At 44.1% G+C, this 23695-nt stretch overlaps 1 protein-coding gene across 1 annotated transcript; it reads right to left on the bottom strand.

The window, feature by feature from the left end:
• Positions 1-1295: 1295 nt before the first annotated feature.
• On the bottom strand, positions 1296-23463 carry LOC129345753 (gamma-aminobutyric acid receptor-associated protein-like 1). Its single transcript, XM_055002982.1, has 4 exons — positions 23283-23463; positions 13445-13523; positions 9365-9483; positions 1296-3523 (listed from the first exon to the last, which is right to left on the bottom strand). The coding sequence occupies exons 1-4, from the start codon at positions 23370-23372 to the stop codon at positions 3458-3460; spliced, it is 354 nt and encodes a 117-aa protein (XP_054858957.1). The 5' UTR covers positions 23373-23463; the 3' UTR covers positions 1296-3457.
• Between the last annotated feature and the right edge of the window lie 232 nt (positions 23464-23695).

The raw sequence follows: 23695 nt of genomic DNA, 5'->3' as shown, positions 1-23695 counted from the left end.
TCTGGAGAAGGCAGGGCTTGGGGAGGGAAAGGACCTCAGCATGGTATAATCTCATACAGTCCACCCTTCAAAGCAGCCATTTTCTCCAGCTGAACTGATCTCTGTGGCCTGGAGATCAGTTGTAATTCCCGGAGATCTCTAGCCACCAACTGGAGGCTGGCAACCCTAGTCCCAAGATAGTTGAGCACATTCAAACTGAGGAACACTGCCTGACCACCAACATTGACCAAAGCCAGAAAATATACTTTGACCAACTCATACAAAATGGTGACTGTGCGTACTGTGAGGACAACATGCCACCCCCATGCAAGAGCTTGAGTCCGGCACAGACCCCCCAATCTGCTGTTAGCTAAGACCAGGATGGAGTCACAGCTGCTTGATGAACTTTCTGGGGGTCTCGGTAAGACCAACAGATTGGCTTAGTTAGGCAAATTGCTGGGAAATAGTCCGATGGGGAAGCATATTCCTGACACTTGGCGAACTCTCGTTTTTGAAAGAGAAACCCATCACAGCTTACAGAAAGTAATAACCCCCCCAGCTAAGGGGATGACTCTCTCTAAGCATTAATTTAACTTTAATGTTAAAGAGATGCTGCTCAGCACTTTCAATCTCAGATCTTGCTCTTCTCATTAATTTTGATGTATTTTGCGATCAGGATCGAATATTTATTGTGGTGGTAGAAAGAGCCCTCAAGTCAGTGTTGACTTATGGCAACCCCTGGTGGAATTTTCATGGGAAGAGACTAACATTGCCATTGCCTCTGCAACTCTGGTCTTCGTTGGAGGTCTCCCATCCTCCAAGGCAGACCCTGTTTAGCTTCTGAGATCTGACAAGTTTAGGTTCACATGGGCTATCCAGATCAGGGCACATTTATTGTAAGCTAGCAAAGATATATTTTAAATCAATGAACAAATAAGGATGTCCCCCACTTCCGCAAGTGGCCAGTGTGCACTCAGCTGATTCTTCTGTAGCATTTCCAGTTCTCTTTTGGCCCTCTGAAGGATTGTACTTTCCCCCACACACAGTGACCCTTACGCCATGCCCAGAAGATGGCAAAACTCCATCTGGATCCCTAGCAAAACTGGCCTGGGGAAAATTGCTACCTGACCCCAAGGGAACAATGCTCCTGTCTGCTGGCTGGATTTAGAATGGATGTTGATTTCTTTTGTGGTTACTGCTGCAGCTCTCTGATATCCTGTTAACCACCTTGCGGCTCTGAAGAAAAGTTGGACATAAATACTTTTCACAAATAAATAGAACCACGCCCCCCCCCCAGGTTCTACTCCAGTACATGGTCTGTTTCTCAAGTGTTTATTGATTGAGCCAATGCAACATGGACTTTTATCTTACAAGAACCAGAAGCTTGTTGGAATTAAGGACACAGAAAAGAATAATCAACACATCCTTGCACAAAATCAGACAAGAGGAAAAATGAGAAGTGCCACAGTCCAGTTAAAATAAAAATTAATGTAATACTTTTGTCAGCAGCAGCAGCTGGAAAGACGTGGTAAGCACAAGCCCAACTAAAGCTCTGGCTCCAGCATCCCTTACCTCCCCCCAAGTGTGAGGGAACAGACAGGTGAGCACAACAGCCCCTGCATGCTTGGACCCAAACGGAAAGTCCTGGCCTTGCCCAGCTTCACAGCATTTGGACCATAACACTTGATGCCAGTCTGGAAAAGGAGGGAAGCTGAGCAAACAGAAAACAGGATCGAGGAATGAAATTTAAAGGAAGAAGTGAAAGTAGGAAAGTAGGCTTCAGGAGAGGAAGGGACTTAATATCCGAAAGAGAAGCAAGGTTGCCCCCAAAAGGCTGCTGTCCAGGTTGGGCCTGGACAGCAACAGTAAATTTGTGAGGAATAACACAGTGCAGGTGCCAACCTGTCTTGCCTTTGGCATTAGTGTGGGCACACACATTCCAGTCAGGAGTGGCATAATGTCTTCTCCTGCTAGCCTGGGCTCCGCAGGTCTGAATGCAGCCTCAAATGAAGTTCCGCCGTTTATTTTTATTTACGACATTTATAGTCCGCCTTTCTCCCTGCATAAATTCTGTGATTCTGACGAGGGAAGATACGCTCTGCTAGACCATCCCTTTCCCTAAAGTGGTGGGTACTGGAATGGCAGCCCAAAGAAGAAAGAGGGGGACTCAGATTGAAGCAGAAACTCATCGCCAGTTTCCCAAATTCCAAGCCATGTAGAGGTCACCATTCTTCTCCTAATGTGCTCAGATAACATACTCCACACATCCTTCTTAGCATCTCTTACAAATGCCTCCAGACTACATAAAAACTGGGAAATAGGTTACAGTATTTCAGCCTCAGCGGAAAATGTCCTGAATTTCGTCAGCCGGTGCAGATGAAGCAAGCAATGCAATTCCCATGAGGGGAGTAAGAGAGGAAGAAGAATACTCTGTTTAAGTGGGCTGTGTGAGGTGCCAACGACGGCAATAAAAGGGTTTTAGTGTTGGTTTGTTTGGCCCAGGGTATGAAACCAGTCACAGCAGAAGGGAAAGAAAGGAAGACAACTCTTCCCCCATTCCATGGAGTCTTTTAGGTCTCAGAATCACCTCTTCTAACAGAGTCAATGAGTATGACACAGGGCTCAGGTATTGAGATGCCCTACAGGAACACGTAATGAAGCCACACATGATAGTAACACAAAACACTCGCGCCCTTTGACAGAAGGTATTATTGTCCTGCACACCCAAGACCCCATTAATCATTAAGACCCTGGAAGAAGAGGATTTGTCATCGTGCTGTGACCAGTTTCAAATCATCAAGGAAGCCATTCTGCACATATTGTTTTCCTCTCTGAACAGGGATCCCCATGCTTCTGTGTTCAGCTATGAGTGTATCGTGAACTGGACCAAGGGGGAAGGATGAGGGCAGCCAGGCCCAAAGGGCAAGTCTCAGGCAGAAGAAGCTACAGGAGACTGGAAGTGATGCCCCACCTCCTTTATGCACTGGAGGAGAAAGCATGAGAAGACTTCCGGTCCTTAAAAAAAAGACAAATTACAAGAGGTGAGGGAAGTGACCCTTGGGCAGGGTTTTTCAGTTTGCTCAGAATACCTCAGATTCCCTTTGGCAGCCTGAATCTGATGAGCAGCCAGAATCTCGGTACGGGACTTTATCTTGCCCCCCTTTAGTGGGTATTCAGGGAAGGCCCAATGAGCCCAAAAGGGAGGGGAGGGCTGGCAAAAGAGCTTTCCTTCACAAAGCTGGGCTGTCCCCCCACCTCCACCATTCAACAGGCAGCCACAAAAAGGCCCAGTCTTTCCACCCATGTTTAAACAATAGTAATAACAACAAAGGTGTGGCAAAATGATGGCGTGAAGTATGTGGTTCGTTGTCCAGTTCCTCCTCCTCCTCCTCCTCCTCCTCCTCACTGTCCAGCACAAAATCCCACCAACAGCAGCCTTTTCAGTCCATCATATTTCTGAGGCCTGAAAGATGCGGGCTCATTCTCCATAGACACTTTCATCGCTGTAAGCCACATAAAGAAAATAATCTTCCTCGTGGTTATCCTAGTGAAAGAAGGAAAAAATGGGCAAGGGGAGAGGAGGACGATACCATCATTTAAACACATACCGAAGAACCACACACACACACACACACACACACACACGCTCTAGCAGAATCAGAGCTTTAGGGCACTCATTAAGCCACAGATGAAAGCGGGCACGTGGGCCTCCTCTGCAGCATTCAGCACCTTGGCATACCACCAGTTGGTGCATTTGCTGCTGCCATTCCTGGATAGGCAAGGTATCATCATCATCATCATCAATTTATTTATTTATTTATTTATTTATATGCCACCCTTCGGGACAACTTAATGCCACACTCAGAGAACTTTACAAAGTGTGTTGTTATTATTATCCTCACAACAATCACCCTGTGAGGTGGGTGGGGCTGAGAGAGCTCTGAGAGAGCTACGACTAACCCAACATCACCCAGCTGGCTTCAAGTGGAGGAGTAGGAGGAATCAAACCCCGTTCTCCACTTTAGAGTCCTGTCACTCTTAACCACTACACTAAAGTCAGTGTAGGAAACTAGCTTGACCTGATACGAGCCATACATGTTAACTGCCATCAACTATTCATTTTTCCCTAATAATAATAGTAGTAATAATAATGATGATGACGATGATATTTGATTTATATACCGCCCTTCAGGACAATTTAACACCCACCAAGAGCAGTTTACAAAGTGTGTTATAATTATCCTCATGACAATCACCTTGTGAGGTGGGTGGAGCTGAGAGAGCTCTGAGAAGCTGTGGCTAACCTGAGGTCACCCAGCTGGCTTCAAGAGGAGGAGTGGAGAATCAAACCTGGCTCTCCAGATTAGAGTCCTGCCACTCTTAACCACTACACCCAACTGGCTGCATTAGACTGAATTACTCCAACACAGTCTATGAAGGGGCTTTCCTTGAAGATCGTTTAAAAGCATCAACTGGTGCAAAAAAGCTACAGCGAGTTTGCTGACTGGTGCTACACCTTCCCAGTTTTAACAGAACTGTATGGGTGGATTTGCTTTCAAGCCAGTTCAAAGTGCTGTCAAGCCCTAATCTGGCCGGGACCAAAATAATTAAAGGTTTGTGAATCTGCTAATCAGGACCTCTTTTATGAATCCCCACTTTCTGGGGCAAGATTAATCATTACCAGACATCATTACCTCTTCTACAACAGCACCTAGATTGTGCTATTCCCTCCTCAATTTGTTCACATAGGTTTTTGTTTATTATGGTGGTGTCTTACTCCTTCCTTCTCTTTCAATTTTTCCTGAATGAAATATTTTATCTTGCTGGGTCTTATTTTATCTTGTTGGTTATTTAAAAAAACAAAGTATTAAAACTAAAAGCAGTTTGAACAGAAAGTACCCAAAGAGGTAAAGAAGTGAGTGTAACTATGAGGATGCTACGTAAGGAGTTGTACTTTAACAGGAAGAGGAAAGGTGAGGGGGCGTCAAGGAAGTTTGTGCTTTTTATTGGTATAGTATCTATCTATTTGTCTGTCTGTCTGTCTGTCTGTCTATGCTCATTCAGCTATTGCCTTAAGCAGAAATTAAAATGGGAAGAATCTTACTTGATATCATGTCTCTGATGTTTAGTTATTGCTTGCCCCTAAATATTTTGCTACAGAAAGGGTGACGGAATCATTTGTATCCAATAGTAACCACGTCGCCTGGGCTCTCATATTAGGTAGTTCCATATTTTTAAGTAGAGGGATGATTAAGCTAGCCCTCGACTCATTAAATATGGGATACTCTATAATGATATGTTCAGTGGTTTCAGTTTTGTCATATGGGCCTCTGCGTGTGCTGTTAGCATATGATACTTGCTTGTATCTACCCTCCAAAACTGCCGAGGGAAGGGCATTCATTCTCACAAAAACCACCCTGTGAGGTTGCTTAGGCTGAGAGTGCCTGACTGGTCTGAGATCATTCAGCAGGTTTCCATGGCCAAGTGGAGAACTGAACACCTGGGCCTGCCAGATCCGTGTCTGACACACTCACCACTAACTCAATCCAGCCCAATATACCTCAACAGGACTTTCTAATGTGGATCCATATCATGCTGCCCCCTGCCCCTATACAGAATGAAGGCTACTATACCATTACTGATGCTATAGTAAGATCAGCCACTTGGATTGGGAGGATTTGTGGGGGGAATGCTTTCCAAGTTTCTTTTAAAAAAAAAAATTAAGGGCACCAACCAACCAAAATCCAACACTATTAATTCCCATTCATTTCAGTGGAAGAATGTGTCCACTGAAACAAATAGAACTTAAATGCACTCAGCTTTGGCTGGATGGCACCCAAAGTTTCAAGTATCCAAGATGCACTGGGCAGTTCAAAGAGCTTCACACATATGCCTGAAAACTGAGGCAAAATGACAGCTGTATCATGTTGCTTTCAGATCCTGTGACCAGCGTAAATCTTGTGATTGGTTGGCTCCTGATAAAGATAAAGTGAGCAAGGACTTCTCAAACAATCTGTAACATTATTAATACTTAATATTTAATAGATTCCCTTAAATAGAAGCAGGGGGGATGCACCTGGAGATGAAGATCTCCACACATGCTCACCCACCAAAAAGATGGTTGGTGCTTGGCTATGTGTATTTTAGAGGAAATGTTTAATTTTGACAGATAAGAGGAAGTTCAAGATACTACAAACCACAGCAGGTATCAGTAATTTCATGGAGAAAACGACTCTTCCCATTTCACTGATTACTTATCTCATTTTTTTTTTGCCCCACCAACTGGGACCTCTATGCAGGTCAGAGCCGTAGTATAAACTGTTCATTGAAAAATTCAGTGAACTCAAAGAAAAGATTGGAAGTCACTGATAAACCAAGAAGACGTCCCAGCATAAAATGTTATTATTAGAGGCTGGAAATTATCATGGAATCTTAGGGTTGGAAGGTACCTCTAGGGTCATCTAGTCCAACTCCAGGAACAATTCAGGAAATTCACAACTATTTCCCACCCCATACACACAACACACCTAGTGACCCTTACTGCATGCCAAGAAGATGGCAAAACACTATCTGGATCTAGCCAAACTGGCCTGGGGAAAATTGCTTCCTGACCGCAAAGTGGTGATCAGCATTACCCTGGGCATGTAAGAAGGGGCCATGAAAACTTAAGCACTGATGTAATCCTTCCTGCCCTTCCTCTCATGATCTGCCTAGGTTCACAGAATCAGCATTGCTGTCAGATGGCCATCTAGCCTCTGACTAAAAACCTCCAAAGGAGAGCCCACCACCTCCCGAGGAAGCCTGTTCCACTGAGCGACCACTCTGTCAGGAAGTTCTTCCTAATGTTTAACCGAAAACTCTTTTGATTTAATTTCAACCCATTGGTTCTGGTCTGACCATCTGGGGTAGAAAAAAACAACTCTCTGCCATCCTCAATATGATAGCCCTTCAAGTACCTGAAGATAGTTATCATATCACTTCTTAGTCGTCTCCTCTCCAGGCCAAACATACCGCTCTCCTTCAACCTTTCCTCATAGGACTTGGTCTCCAGACCCCTCACCATCTTCGTTGCCCTCCTCTGGACATGTTCCAGCTTGTCTGTATCTTTCTGAAATTGTGATGCCCAAAACTGAACACAATACTCTAGGTGAAGTCTAACCAGAGCAGAATAGAGCGATACCATCACTTCACATGATCTGGACATCATGCTTCTGTTGATACAGCCCAAAATCACATTTGCCTTTTTAGCTACCACATCACACTGCTGACTCATGTTCAGTGTATGACTGTATCCTCATCAAATGACTGAAGAAGGAAATCATGTTATGATGTTCTAACTCTAACTGATCTGTCTGGCTTGACAAATAATCATGCTCTTATGAAGACAAGCTTCTAGTGGTCGACTGAGACCATCTTTCCTTTTTAGTCTCTCTCACACTCTGTGCATGAAAGAGAACCATGAGAGAATATATGATGCACAAGCAATAAACATCATGCACTACCTAACACTTAATGTCATACAGTGCTTAAAAGCGTTTCTGGGGAGCCCTGAGAGATGCAGAAGCGCAGTTATATAGAAGTGCATTTGCCTCTGAATTCCCTGATAAAGACGCTTCCTTTAGACCAGGGCTTTTTTTCAGCAGGAACGTGGTGGAACAGAGTTCCAGCACCTCTTGAAAATGGTCACATGGCTGGTGACCCCGCCCCCTGATCTCCCACCCCCCAGCGGCAAGGAGGGCAATCTAAACTCCCCTCTATCTGGAGATCAGGGAGCGGGGCCACCGGCCATGTGACCATTTTCGCCAAGGGCGATTTAAACTTTAAAAAACACCCCCTTGTTCCAGCTGACCCAAAGTGAAGTCATTGTGCGGTCCTGAGTTCTACCACTGAGTTCCAACACCTCTTTTCCCAGAAAAAAGCCCTGCTTTAGATTAATATTATAACTATCAAAGCACCTTACTGAAATTCAGAAGTGTTGTCATAACTTCAGATGTTATCAGCTGTGAAAAAGTACTGCAAGCTGGTAATCATACTGAGTTACCAATAAATGGAAGGCTTCATTCAGCGTTTAATCTTCAATGATCTCCAGCAAAATGGCCTTAATATTTTACCCTGTTTTCTTAATAAGACAAAATGTCCTCCTTTAGATTTAAAGTAATAATAGTAACTATGTCTCCTAGATTCTGCTTCCTCAATGCTGTGAACATCCATAACCACTTGGGAAATAAGATGTCTCACTCATTAGTGAGACTTTGCGGCACAATAGCCTTGCTAATAATCCAGGTTCAAAAAAAGTCTTTAAGAGAAGAGTATAGGTGCATACAAATTCACGCATGCACTAAAAAGCATAGTGTCAGGCTAGGATCTGGGCGTAGTGGTGGAGAGCACCTTCAAGTCATAGCTGATTTATGGTGACCCCTGGTGGGGTTTTCATGGCAAGAGACTAAGGGCCAAGCTACAAGTGACGAATGACACTTGAACAGCAAGTGGATTGAGTGGAGGGCAAGTGAACAGGGAGAAATACACTTGCCGTTCAAGTGTCATTCGTCACTTGTAGCTTGGCCCTAACAGAAGTGGTTCACCATTGCCTGCCTCTACAACCCCGGTCCTTGTTGGAGGTCTCCCCTCCAATTACTAACCAAGGCCAACTCTGCTTAGCTTCTGAGATCTAACCAGATCAGGCTCACCTGGGCTATCCAGGTCAGGGTATGCATGCATACTTGGTGGTGGATAGTGCCCTCAAGTCACAGCTGACTTATGGTGGCCCCTAGTGGAGTTCTCATGGCAAGAGACTAAGGGAGGTGATTTACCATTGCCTGACTCTGCAACCTTGGTCTTCTTTGTGGTCTCCCATCCAAGTACTAATCAAGGCTAACCCTGCATAGCTTCTGAAATCTAATGAGATCAGGCTCTCCTGGGCTATCCAGGGCAGGATCTGGTAGGCCCAGGTTCAAATTCCCACTCTGCCACAGAAGCTCATTGGGTGACCTTGGGCCAGTCATACACCCTCAAACATATGTCACAAGATCATCATGAAGATAAGATGGAGGACAAGAGAAGAACATCAGCTGTTTTGGGTCCTCCATGGGGAGAAAGACAGGGTATAAAATGAAGTAAAATAAAAACAACTGAGCAAAGAGCTTTAAGGGGACAAGCACGTCAGTAGTCCCACAGACCATTCCAGGGAAGTGAAATGAGTTCAAAGATGTCCCGTGACAGTCAGCAGCTGGCACCTGCTTTCAAAGACGGTGAAAAGTAATACAGAATGCTTTCATTTCCTGGAAGGAGGGTGTGCAGTAAAGGCAGAGCTCCTCTGCACAGTATGTGCCAGGCTAGCAGCTCACCCCCCCCTCCCCCGTATGAAAGGAAGTCAGCCAGCACTTACCTCATACAGTTGACCCATAGTAGCACTGGTGGGGGGGATGGTATTGTTGACAAAGAAGAACAGGGCATCCTCCGGCCTCAGGTGGATTCGCTTTCGGATCAAGAAGTAAAATTGGCCAACTAGAATTGGAAAGAAAGGACAAGAGGAGAACACAGAAAATGCCGGTCGCAGATTTGCAACAGCGACAAACCCCCAAGAACAAACTGTACATACAACTTTTATATCAATACTGATATATTAAAGTGCAGAAGTGCAAACTGTATATTCTCCATACAATAAATACAATGAGTATAATAAATACAGTTATTACAATATTTCAACTTCATAGGCTGGTTCCAGTGATACAAATGCATACTTTTCTCCAAACCAACTGGTAAACATTTAAAACGTTTGACTGTCAGCCAGTGGAGTGTGCGTTTTGCACTGGAGAAAGGGTAAAAAATGCCTTTGTATCATATCTTCCGCCCTTGATGGAGTTTTCAACAAAATGGGATTACAATATGCTGGCAAAACCTGTTGGGTGGATAAGGCATTAAGACATTATTAACACTGGAGTTCAACTGGAATACCATTCATTTCTTTTGAAGTTAATATCTGTTAAAATATGAAACAAAAATGGTGAAATACAACAACTGAAACAACCTCAGATACTTACCTTGGATTTTCCTACTGAACTATTAACACTGAGCACTTTAAATGTTAACAACAACAATAACAATAACATTTGATTTATATACCACCCTTCAGGACAACTTAATGCCCATTCAGAGCGGTTTACAAAGTGTTATTATTATCCTCACAACAAAACACCCTGTGAGGTGGGTGGGGCTGAGAGAGCTCTGAGATTAGAGTCTGAGCTCTCCAGATTAGAATCCCACACTCTTAACCACTACAACAAACTGGCTTTCTCCAGTTTGGAGAAAAGTGCACTTGTATCGCTGGAATCAGCCTATGTAGTTGAAATATTAATCATTATATTTATTATACTCATTGTATTTATTGTATGGAGTAGATACAGTTTGCATTTCTGCACTTTAATATATAAATACTGATATAAAAGTTGTATATACAGTTTGTTCCTGGCGGTTTGAGGCTATTGTAAAACTGTTGTTCATACCCTGGAGGTAGCCTCTTGTTTGTTTGTGGTCACAGATTTGCAGCAAGTTGTTGACCTAATCTTCCCTATTTATAGTCCGGCTCTCTCACTGAGACTCAAGGTGGACTACACAGTATATTAAGCCCAAGGCAGCTCACAAACATGATCATGATGCCAAACAACACAAAATAAGACCACAAGCTCCAAACAGAAACACGTAACTTTCTGGAACCCCCATGCCTTGAAACCCCTACCTAACCTTCCACCATCCTTAGGGGAGCAGAGATGCTTCTAAGCTCACATCTCAGCCAGACAGGAGCCAGAGATGCAACTGCCCTCAGGTTTTGCAGCCAATTGGCTCTTGGACGCATACAAAGCGTCCACATGTATAGCCCACAAGCAGAAAGAGCCTCCGCACTAATACTTCCAGGCCATGAGTCCACCACCTGTCCTGTCTTCCTGAAGGCAGAGGGGATGTCAGGAACTCTCATTCCTACCAGCAAGAAAAACCAAAATTGTGTACACTAACTAAGAACCTCCAGTACAGAAATATATGTAATAGGCAGTGATATCAAAAATAAATAAAATTTCTAAATGTATTGTATAAAGTTCATTTCTTATTAAATACCTAGACACAATATCATATATACAACACACGCATCAGAAATCACACATTTGGGCACAACTGAATCATAACATGGTTATTACAAGCCAGCCTCCAGTAAGATGGGTCAAATCCACATTCACCCATTACCCGCATGTTTATCGGATATCTTCCGTTTGCCTCCAATCCGCGATTTTTTCCTCTTCGTTCACATTCCTGCTTCCAATCCGTCTTTCTCGCGCATCCCTCCAGTCACACGGCCGCTCGAAAACCGCTTTTTTGGGCGGGACCTTTTTTCCCGCCCATTTTTTTTATTTTTTTTAGCGCACTTTTCCGTTATTCCGATCTTGCCTTATAAAGAAACATCATTGAAGATAATGATGCCTCTCTTTCCCCCACTGACAGCACTGATGGCTCTCTCCCATTTCTTTTCTGGAAATTTGGAAGCATGTGGGAAGCTTTCGTGGGCATTTCCTATGCAGGACAGTTCAGTGCCTGAATTTTACTGAAGTTTCACTTCCTTGGAGTGTCATTATTTCGATATTTCGTAATTTTGATATTACAGTAATATAAAATAAAAAAAATAAAAAACAGTTAAAAAGGAAGTTTCGCGAGTCCGTTCTGAGGATGGATTCACCCCAAAATGATTTTTCAAACTGCCAGATTTGATTCAGAAACAGCATAATCAATAAATCCAATGCTATGAAGTCAAAAACAGTCTTTTGCAGACTACGGAGCACTTGCAAGTTGAATCAGCCAATAGGAACTCTCGGAATGGCTGGAGAGACAGGAAGGGGGGTGGTTTTTAAAAAAACCGCGTAAATTGCACATTGGCCCGTTCACGGCCACCGTGAAACTCCCGTTGAAAACCTGTGACCACATATTCGGGAGAAATGCGAATGAAATGCGTCTGTTTAATGAGGTAATGTGACCGGCACTCGGGATTGCGTGGGGAATGCGGGGAACATGCGACTTAGAATGAGTAATGTGGATTCGACCATGATCATGAATTCCACATTGGAAAAGATAATTTACAACAATAAAGTCCTAGTGCCATCCAAGTCATTCAGAACAAATCAATTTACATTGTTTTTTAAATTTATTTTAAAATAAAACAAAATAAATAGGTTAAACACTTTGTGACTGGCTCATATAAGCACTGTTGCTTTAAGAACATAATTCCTTTCCTGCTGTTACAGACTTGTTGGACTTTACAAGATTGCTCTTGGACTGGTGCAATAATTGGATTTGTTCTGAATGTATTCATGACTTGGATGGCACTCGCACTTTATTGTTGTAAATTATCTTTTCCAATGTGGAATTCATGATCACCTTGTAGGAGGCCGGCTCTTTACTGGAGGTTCTTAGTGTTTATGATGTTGATTTCTCTTGCTAGTTCTTGTCGTGATACTCTCTACTTATCTCATTCCTACCAGGCAACTGAGACAGAGACTTTCCAAGCAATGTCCTCCTGAACTGTGCGGTGAGATGGAGACAGAGAAAGAAGAGGCCAGGGGACACCAAGGGGGCTAAGCTTCTCATTAACTAAACTCACCAGGGTTTAGTTAACTCATCTCTCTACCTTCTACTGTAGCAAACAACAAAGAAGTTATATCATGTGATCCAACAGCTACACATTTCCCAAAAGGCAAAAATTAAGTTCAGAACTGAACTTCTTCAGAACTTAAGTTCCCCACAGATAAAAACTAATTTGGCTCTATTTTAAAAAGCATGTTGTTCAAATAAGAAAAATGGAAATGATCTAGCATTTTATTTGTCCGAGGGCAGCCAGACTGCTTTCATTTTGGAACCCCAGAGTCTGAATGCTGGCACTGCTAAAATGATTCCTAAGAACAGACTGGCAAATTTGGTTTGCTTATCCCAGGTATTAATAACAACAACACTCAATTTATACACCACCCTTCAGGACAACTTAACACCCACTCAGAGTGGTTTACAAAGTATGTTATCATTATCTCCACAACTATTACCCTGTGAGGTGGGTGGGGCTGAGAGAGCTCTGAGAAGCATTGACTGACTCAAGGTCACCCAGCTGGCTTCAAGTGAAGGACTGGGAAATCAAATCCACTCCTCTCCACCCAAAGTGGAGGAGTAGGGAATCAAACTCCAGGTTAGAGTACTATTGCTCTCAACCGCTACACCAAACTCCACTAACTCTCTATGAAGACGCAAATTTTAGAGCCCCTTGCTTCTCCCTCCATATGGTGCTTGATAAAAACCTTCCTGGAAGGAAGGAAGGAAGGAAGGAAGGAAGGAAGGAAGGAAGGAAGGAAGGAAGGAAGGAAGGAAGGAAGGAAGGAAGGAAGGAAGGAAGGAAGGAAGGAAGGAAGGAAGGAAGGAAGGATTGGGGTTTCTTTACCTGTGAGATCAGAAGGGACAAGGTACTTCCTCTTATCTAGGTCAGGTACTCTGGCTTTGGGGGCCTTCTCCACTATCACCTGGATAAGAAAGGGCAAGGCGAAGGAGAAAGAAGATTAGTATGTTACCCCTCAAACAGAGGTGGTCTTTCCTGCCCTCCCCATATGCATTTTCCTTATTGAGGCTGTAGGAACGGATCTATGACAAAATCCAAGGAATGTCAAACACTACTGTGTACAAATCCCCTAGACCTAGAACTCTCCAAAGCAAGAAAGAAACTACACAACAAAATAACCTGCCATAGAGGGAAAGAACATATAGATGGAAAGGTGAAGTAGTTATTCATGGTAATTTTAGAGTTAGTGCACAGTACGTATTATTGTTGAACCTTTTCAAATAGAAAATTGGTATGTACTCCTATCTATCTATCTATCTATCTATCTATCTATCTATCTATCTATCTATCTATCTATCTATCTATCTATCTATCTATCTATCTATCTATCTATCATCCTGTTTTTCTGAGTCTTTTTCTTTACATTTTTAAATTAATTTTAAAATTTAAAACAACCTTTTATTTAAAAAAAATAACCTGCCATGAAAAATAAATGTCTTTTACGCAAGTAGATTATGGACAACACATTTCTGGTTTATTTTCCATCCCATGTAAATACGGAACTTATAATTTAAGCATAGTACAAAACACAAATATTCAATCTTTAAGGCTTTCCAATGCACTTTAACAATCAGGTGCAGGTGCAAAACAGTAAGTAAGTAAGCCTGAGTCAGTGATATCAAGGAAGTTTTGACAAATGAAAATCAGGTCAAAGGAACTTTGATTGATGCCTTCAGAGAGATAATTACCGCTATGGAAACATCTGCAAGAGGAAGCGAGTCACACAATCACTGGTCATACTATGGAGGAAAAATACCTACAGGTAAGAAAGGCTACAACAATTACAAGTTAGAATAGCATCCTAGAAGAAATACTTAGAAATATGCATTGGAAAAAAATGTTGAGGCAACCAGGTCCTTCCCAACACATAAGCAGGTTTTACTGGTACATCTTCCACAACAAGCAGAAATTGGCTTACTGAATCACAGTGCCTGTAAACAAAGGCAGACCAGGATGGGGGGGCAAAAAAAAGGAGGAAGCTCCTTTGCGCGAGTGGAGGTTCACCCAAGACTCTAACCTAAAGGACAAACAAACAGCCCCCAATGGCTGGCAGCCCCTTTCCAAAGGAGAAGCCAGTTAAAACCTACTTCAGCACCAGGAGGTGTTACAGGCCACGCCCCTTACCAACACAGTGGCAGGAAGCAGCCGCTACCATCCCAGGATATGTTAAAACCACAAGTTACCAAGCAGCCCCCCTCCCCGTAAGCTCTCTTACTTTGCCTGCCTTGGACAACAGTGCGGTGTAGTGGTTAGACTAGGACCTGGGAGACCCAAATTTGAATCCCCACTTTGCCATGGAAGCTCGCTGGGTGACCTTGGCCCAGTCATACCCTCTTAGCTTAACCTACCTCACAGGGTTGTCTGAGGATAAAATGGGGAAGAGGACAGAGATGTATGCTTCTTGGGATCCCACTGGGGAGAAAGTCAGGAGTATAAACAAACAGATAAGTAAGATCGACCAATTAGATTAAATGACTGGTGCCGCAGTCTGCAATTCTTTCTAAAGTATCGAAAGTTTTCTCATCTAGAATGAAGACATTTCTACTTTTCAAGTCCATAAAGATGCCAAGTAGTACAAATTTATATGTTAACTAAGTTGCATTTTATATTGCTTAATCAGAAAAAGAAGCTAAGGTTTAATACGAAAGCAGAATATACATATGTTTTAGTTTCTCAAAAAGGTTGGTCAGTCAGTCTCTCTCTCTCTTGTGTATCTTCATAATTTCTAGAAATGTTACATCTAGTGGTGTGCACCAAAAAAAAAACAAACACAACTGGCACCCAAAACCTGGCACCCACATATCTGTAGGATCACCTCCTTCCCTATGTCCCTGTGTGCCAACTAGGGTCTTCAGGCAGCCCATTTGTTGGCAATGTGGCTGATGTGGGGAGGGCGGAATATAAATTGAATATAAATAAATAAATACCACCTCTCAGGGTGCCTGTCCGGCATCAACCAGACGGCCTTTTCCATTGCGGCCATCTGTATTGGAAGGCAAATATAACAAAACCCCTTATCTAGAAAGATTTTGTTCCTGTCCGCTAAGAGAGGTGGAAACTATAGAGCAAATGTTTCTTTAGCTGCCCATATTATGAGACCCGTGATAAGATGATCACACCATTTTTAGGTAAAATCTCTGATCTCACTGATAAAATTAAGACTTGATTATCTTCCTATCTGATAAGGATGCCAAGATTACCTATCAAGTAGCCAGATATTGTCTGATGATATTCAGGTGTCAGAAATATACTGTACTGTAACTAAATCACTGTTTTATTTGCTCCTTTGTATGCCTTGAATGAATGAGTTTCCGATTACCACTTTTAAAGTCCTTCCAACCCGGCACCCCCGTATCTCTAGGGCCACCTCCCTCCCTATGTCCCGACTGTGCCAACTCGGGTTTTCAGGCAGCCCCGTTTTTGGTGATTCCATCTTTCTGGATGGCCTGTTGGGCATCAACCAGAGCCGGGGCCTTTTCCACTGCGGCCCCTCCTTTGTGGAATGGGCTCCCTGCAGAGGTGAGGAGAGCTCCCACGGCAAGGCTTGCCTGTTTGCCAGGACTTTTGAGGGGGTTTGAATGGTAGACCTCTTTTAAAGGGAGAGGGAGGGATTGGCGGCCCATTGTTTTTTGGTTTTAATTGGAAATGTTTTTAATTTACAATTGTAAGCCAATTGTAACCCTGAAGATGCTAAACGTATTTTTTATGTCCTTTACATTTTTATGCTGGATTTAATCATTTTATTGATTGATAAGGATGTATTGTCATTGTTATGGTCTCTGACCGCAAATAAATTTATTCATTCAGACTGAAGTAGGGTTGCCAGCTCGACTGGGAAATTCCTGGAGATTTGGGGGGGGGGGGAGCCTGGAGATGGCAGGGTTTGGCATAGGGAGGGACCTCAAAGGGTATAATGTGGTAGAGTCCACCCTCCAAAGCAGCCATTTTCTCCAGGGGAACCAGTATCTGAGGCCTGGAGACCAGCTGTGATTCAGGGAGATCTCCAGTCACCACCTGGAAGTTGGCAACCCTATCCTAAACTGAAAAGTTTGGGCCTTTATCTGTTTTAGCAGATTTTTAAGGCTATGTCATACTGCTTAGAGCAGGGGGATATACTGGACTCAGTGCAGTTGCATCCTCTCCAGATGCCCTTGAAAGCCTGAAGCACCTGCTGATCTGACTTCAGGGGGCTAGCTGGGCCTCTAGTGTGACTCAGATAGGCCATCATCTTTCTGCTAGTCAACATCTGGCACAGTGTTGTTGACTCCAGTTTCCCAGATGTGGGGGGAGACCAAGATCTGGGCAAGTGGGCTACTGAATGGCTAAAAAAACAGCAGGGGAGGGAGCTACATGCAGCTTGAATACACAAGAGAAATTCTGCAGGGAAGTCCCTAAGGGGAGTACAGGAGGAAAAACGAGGGCCCCTGGCTCCCTGCACTCTATATCACCCCCACCCTTTCCCCAGACATGGAAAAGCAAAACTCAGATTATCCATCAAGCGGTACCATAGTCTTCCCAACTGCCTGGGGAAGAAAACTGTCCTGTCCCTTTAATAGAGAATTAACAAGATGTTGTTTACCTTCCAGCCATGAAAAGCTTAGCTGCTCATTTCCAAAGCCAGTGGTAAAGGGACAGGACATTTTTCTCGGAGCCTGTTGGCAACCGTGTCAGTGATCCATCACTGAAAATTTGTTTTGCTAATGTACCTTTTGAGAACTTGGCACTTTTCATGAATGTTTGCTAAAATATATTATGTAAATATAGTTCATGTGTATCTCTCAAGTATTTATATAAAAGAACCCATGTATTAAATTTGTTTATTTGTTATAAGTTAGGTTATCATGGGGTGGGTGGGTTCTATGATCGTTCTTGCACCGTGACTCTCTTTTTTCTTTTACTGATCTCCAGGAGGCAGCTTGATCACAACAGCCCTTATTTTTGTTAACATTCAGGCCATTTCAAAGACTTTGTGGCTCAATTAACTTCTAGGATGTGGGTGTACAACTGCACAAGTTAACTTCTGAACAACATTTTAGTCAAGGCATAAACCTAGAGATCTAAAGGCCGGGGGAGGGAAAGAACTGAGATTTTTTTTAAAAAACCCACTCCCCCATTGAAAAAGAATTGAAATTTTGGTTAGAACTGAAGACAAAAACTTCTACAAAATGTTTCTTCTCTTGGCATGAGTGGATTGCTTTGTTAAAAGCAAAGCTTTACTCATTTAGAATGTGCAATATTAAGATTTCTATCTTAAACAATCTACAACACTTGATAATTCTTGTCTACAGTGTAGATACATATTACATCAAGGATATGCTTACATTGTATCATTACGAGCTTCATTCCTAACCAATCCTGTGCAAAAGAGAGAATCTTCAACAGAGTTTAATGTTTTCAACATTATAAAGTTTAATTCAATATACTGCCAGTCGTGCTGTCACACTGTGGTACTGTTTCTTCAATCAGTACATTTCAGCTTACTCTAAAGGTTTGTTTTCTATTTTCAATGTTTATTTTTTCCTAGTACTCAGACAAAAATTAAAATGTGCACACAAAGGAAACAGAATATAGCACTTTACATTCTTTATAGTATTGCATAGATGTCCCCAAGGGTGAGCGCCAGGCCCCCACCTCCCGCCGGGTATGTAAGGGGACCTGACAGCCCTAATCTAAAGGGAGTTTTGACTCTTGAAAACTTCCATCCTAGTAATCTTGTTGGACTCTAATGTGCCACTGGTCTCAAATCCTGCTGTTCCTATTTTTGAGAAATTTCTATACCAGTAATAAACTTATTGTGTCTATTTTGTAATTTGAACCTGAATTCAGGCCATTTAAAAATGCCATGAGGGCCCAATCCTGATTGAAGCCACAGCACAGGGGGACCAAGTTCTCTTGCCATGTCATCTTGTGATTCCAGAAATACTTAGTAGCAATGTTTCTGACCAATAAAGCCAAATCTCTGATGACCCAGGCAAAGGTGGGTTTTTTCCTTCTGAATTAAAGGTAAAGATGCACATCACTCTTACAATAGATAGTTTTAGAGTTTATAAAAGTAACAATGGGCCACCACTTAGATGAGCCTAACCTGTGTTTCTTCATGTGTTTCGGGTATTCCTCCTCATTAGAACAAAGCAAGTATGTAGCAAAGACTCATACAGAGATGCAATATACAGCCTCCTGTGGATAGCTGTGTTGGGACTGACATTACCCCCATTACAAAGACACAGCAGATCAGTCACCCTGTGAAGACTGCCTAGAATCAGGCCAAGTCCCCCCCCCCCCGTGCCTTTTCAAGTGCAAAAAGTGACCTGGTTTTTCCATCCTTCAACAGCCTACAACACCCTGACCTGGATAGCCCAGGTGAGCCTGATCTCATCAGATCGCAGAAACTAAGCAGGGTCAGCCCTGGTTAGTAATTGGATGGCAGATCTCCAACAAAGACCAGGGTTGCAGAGGCAGGCAATGGCAAACCACTTCTGTTAGTCTCTTGCCATGAAAACCCCACCAGGGGTCATTATGAGTCAGCTATGACTTGAGGGCACTCTCCACTCCCAACAGTTAGCAACAAGACGTGGCCCACCCATCCCTGATGCTCCTTTCCTGGTATGAAGTGCCGGTAAAGCAAAAGCCTTGTGCCAGCAAACTTGCAGTAGCAGAGCAAAAACAGACGGTAGAAAGAAAGATTTGATTCATGCACTGTCTCCCTGCCTCCATTCATTTACCCTTCCCAATTTTGAACCCATTAGGCGGGTTTGCTTTGTGTGTTTTTCAAAAAGAAAAACAGTCGCAAAAAGCTACAAAAGGGGAAAAACCCCACAAAGGCTTCTGATTCTTGCTAGATATTGGTTTCAGCGGGTAGCAGCTGCTGCAAGCATGAGCCCACACAAGCATCACTCCCTCTTGGCTCCAGAGCTGAATGGCGACACCAAGCCGGCAGGGACCGAGGACAGTCTGGCAAAACGGAACCAGCTGTTTCAGTTGGGTCATTCCACTGGTCCAAATCCTGCCACCTCTACCTGCCAACGACTCCCTGTGCACGCTCATCCTTGCTGCATATGGATGCTGCCATTGCCGACACGGGTTCAGGGAGGGGGATTTTCAGAGGTGCCACTCAGCCCATGCCCCTTCTGATACAAGCTAAAGGCTCCCAGGTGGCAAACCCTCAGGACAGCTACATAATCAGCCGGTGTCACAGCCAAGATACGGATCAGCCTCATCCTTCCCTTCTTTTTGTGACTGCAGCTCTAAACCGAGAGAAATGCAACTCAGAGCCCTGCTTGCTCCTTGACCCTCAAACCTCCTCCTTGATGATCCTCATACCCTGTCCTGCTAGGCTGCCCTTGTCCTGCCACAAGCTCTCCCCATACACCCCAGGGTTGGGTGGAGGCCTCATTTCACCCCGCCCTTCTGGTCAGGCCGCTGGGCTTGTCCCAGCCCTTCTGCTGCACAACTTGGCCAATATCCTTAATTTCACAACCCCCTCCAAAGCGCCTGTTGCTTGGGCCTTGCTGGTGGCAGCAGCTGCCCCATGATAAGAGAGCCCCATAAGCTCCATATTCCCTCTTGGGTTGCTCCAGCTCGATTTAAACATGCTTTGGGGCACAGCTTTTTGCTTTCTTTGCTTTTGCTAAGTCATCACGGGTAACGAGCACCAAAAATGTAGAAATATGGATTCATATCAATATTTTTAAGCTTTTAAAAAGGCCTAGAAGGAAACATGAGGAAGAAAACAAATCTGAAGCCAGCCAGGAAACCTCACCGGGGCAAAGGATATTCACCATGCCCTGGAGGGTAAACAGCAGGAAAAAGGCTCATGACACAAACATTTGAGCTATTTCCTGCTGGGCCTCCTAAAAACAAAAAATCGTTAAAATCTCTCCTAAATCAAGTGCTATTAAAGCAGTATGTTCTGGCCCACATGCCCGAGTCCTTTGAGTCTCAGATGATTTAAACCTAAAATTTATACAAACTCCCTTCGAAGCCTTTCTCCATGCCTGAACCCCCTGGAGTCCTTCCCCTCAAATGAAACAAAGGACCCACATCTTGCCTAAGAATTTTAATTTTTAGTTCCATTAATTATCCTGTATGTTTAAAAGGTGGGCTAAATAAGATTTTCAATACTTTTTGATGGATGGATGGATGGATGGATGGATGGATGGATGGATGGATGGATGGATGGATGGATGGATGGATGGATGGATGGATGGATGTGTAAGGTGCTGTTCAGTTGCAGCTGACTTTGTTGAGTTTTCAAGGCAAGAGATGAACAGAGAAGCTTTGCTATTGCCTGCCTCTACACAGCAACCCTGGACTTCTTCGGTGGCCTCCCATCCAGTTAATAACTAGGACGACCCTGCTAACTTTCTGAGATCTGATGAGATCAAGAGAGCCTGGACCATCCAGGTCTTTGGATGGATGTCAAACATCAAAACAAAACAAAAACACAGATTTTGAAAATGTGTGGTAGAGTTGGATAGCAAACTGGTACTCAACTGGGTTTCCATGTGACTATAATAAGTCTTGCTAACAGATGTGGAGAAAAGTGCCCTGTCCCTTTAATAGAGGCTTAAGTGTGTGGAAATTGGCAGTTGAAGCTTTTCATGGCATGAAAGTAAATGACATCACTTGGTAAATAACAGCCTATTAAGCTTCTGTTAAAAGGACAGGACATTTTTTTTCTTCAAGCTGTTGGCAACCATATCATTAACCCTATTAGGGTTTATAGCTGCAGGCTATGTTGGGAGCAGTGTTTCAACTTGGCAGAAAGCTACGTCCCCTCCATTAACAAAATGACTATTAAAATTGCTGGACTTATCTGATGCCAAAATATCAATTTCTAAGATGTAATTGTGCTTACCAAATGGGAATACTGGAGTCAAATAGAAACCATTTGGGGGAATTCTAGTGTTACAGGCGTATCTCTGGAGATAAACATTTTTATTGTATAAAGATATATCCTTTGAATAAAAATCACCAAAAAAATATATCCCCAATTCTGACCTTTCCTGTAACAGAGAAGACACTATTTGCCTCATTTCCCCATTTGCAAAACAGGAATGACTCAGTCAGTTAGTAACATAGAACACTGCAGGTAGGAGGAACCAGGAGGAATAGGAAAAAAATACTCTGTCTCGTTGGTCATGTTCTGACTTCTACAAACAACTGCAAAAGCAAATCATTAAGAAGAAACATGGTTCAATACTGCTGCTAACTATATGTGAACTTATAACTGGGGGAAGAGGGAGATACTCCATAAGTGATTCTTCTCTCTCTCTGTGTTATATTTTTCATCCCACCCTTTCCCATAGACCTTCCCTCCTCCATTTTAACCAGGCCAAGCAAGGTCATTATTTGGCTTCATGACCAAAGGGGAGATTGAACCAGGTATCCCTCTAACCACTTTACTAGCTCCCATAGAAGGTAAGTCCTGGTAAAACCAACAACCCCTGTTCCCAAAGATCAAGGCCACTGTATTTAGAAAGCAACATCTGAGCACATTAGACAGTTCTCTAGAATATATTTGTAATAAAAGTGGCGGGGGGGGGGGAGAGGCAGAGACGGCAATGCTCACAAGCTTCTTTGATGGTCCAACATTACTTTAACTTCTTATCCGCAGTAAGATCAAGGCAGATATTTGCAATGCAGTCCTGAGCATACAATGTTAACTGCTGGGAGAAATCTATTTCCTACTCCTTTAACAGAGGCCTGCCTAAGTGTGTGGCAATGGGCAGCTAAAGGTTTCCTAGCATGAGGATAAACAACACCAGCTGGTAAATGACATTCCATTAAGGCTCTGTTAAAGGGACATGGCTTTGTTTAATCTCCAGGCAGTTCGGTTTTATTAGTTTATTGGCACCCCTACCCACAGATGAGTCTGCAAAAAATGCCAGCTGCCCCTGACTTTGCATGTCTGTGATCCCTCCAAGAGAAGCAGGCTCAAGAAGATCTCACTCCATTGTCTCAGGTCCTCCAAGAAGGGGCAAGCTGTCAAAGCAGGCCCAGGTCCAATGAGGGGGAAGGGGGGGAGGCTATAGGAATGGCTCCTTCCCAAACGCAGCCAGCTGCTGGCCCTCAAGGTGACTGCATTACCACCACGTCTCCTTCCGACTCCATTTTTATTGGAGAGGAGGATGGCGACCCACGCCCCAGGGCAGCATCCTAACGACCCGGGAAAGGTCCAGCACCATACCGGGGGAACAAAGGCAACCAACGCCCATCTAGGGCTACCACCTCCCTGGTCCTGCCCTTCAACAGAACACTGATAGGGCATTTCTCTCCGTAACATGTAAAACTTCAGCTGCGCATTCCCACACCGCAGGCTCTATACAAGGCACTCCCCCCCCCTTTGCAGGCCTGCTGGCAATCCTACGCCCATCCACTGCCAGAGGAAAGCGGGCAGCAATATCAGGCCCGTCCCTGGAAAGCTACTCTACTGATCACGCATCCTCCGAGTCATCCAATCCACACCTGCACTGCCAGTTCCGTGTAGGGCGCCTTCCAGCGATCCCCACCCCCAAAAACTGTGCAGAGGATTCGGACAGCAGGGAATGAAGCTGGGGGAGAACGAGACGCCTGCATTTTTCACGGCTAGTAACACGGGACTCCCAGTCTGAATTGTCCTCCGTCGACGCAGCGATGGATCCGGGACGGCCCTGTCACTCACCGGCACCCGGTCCGGGTATTTCTTTCGGATTTTCTCCCCCTCTTTTTTCCGGTACTCGAACGGGTGGTCCTCCTTGTACTGGAACTTCATGGCTGCTGCGCTTAGCTCGGCCTCCTCTTCGCCGCGGCTCAGCTGATCAACCCAGACACAACAATCGACCGGGCATTGTGACGTCACAGGGATACATTCGGCCTCCCTCCTCCGCTCTGGACGGCACCATTCCTCTCCGGGGGGGGGGAGCCGGGCGCCTGGTTCCCTGCGCAGCCTCTTCTCTGCGGCCCCTTTGCTCGGGCTTGGGCGCGTACGATGGGAGGGACGCTTAACTCCTGGCTTCTCTCGTTTTGGGCTTCCGGCCTGGCAAGGAAGGACTGCTCTCAAGAGGGTTTTGTGCCAACCCCCCTCCGCCCTGAGTG

Source organism: Eublepharis macularius, chromosome 18 (genome assembly GCF_028583425.1).
Source record: "Eublepharis macularius isolate TG4126 chromosome 18, MPM_Emac_v1.0, whole genome shotgun sequence".
Taxonomy (NCBI): domain Eukaryota; kingdom Metazoa; phylum Chordata; class Lepidosauria; order Squamata; family Eublepharidae; genus Eublepharis; species Eublepharis macularius.
The sequence above is the reverse complement of the archived record's forward strand: the minus strand, read 5'-3'. Positions and strand labels throughout refer to the sequence as shown.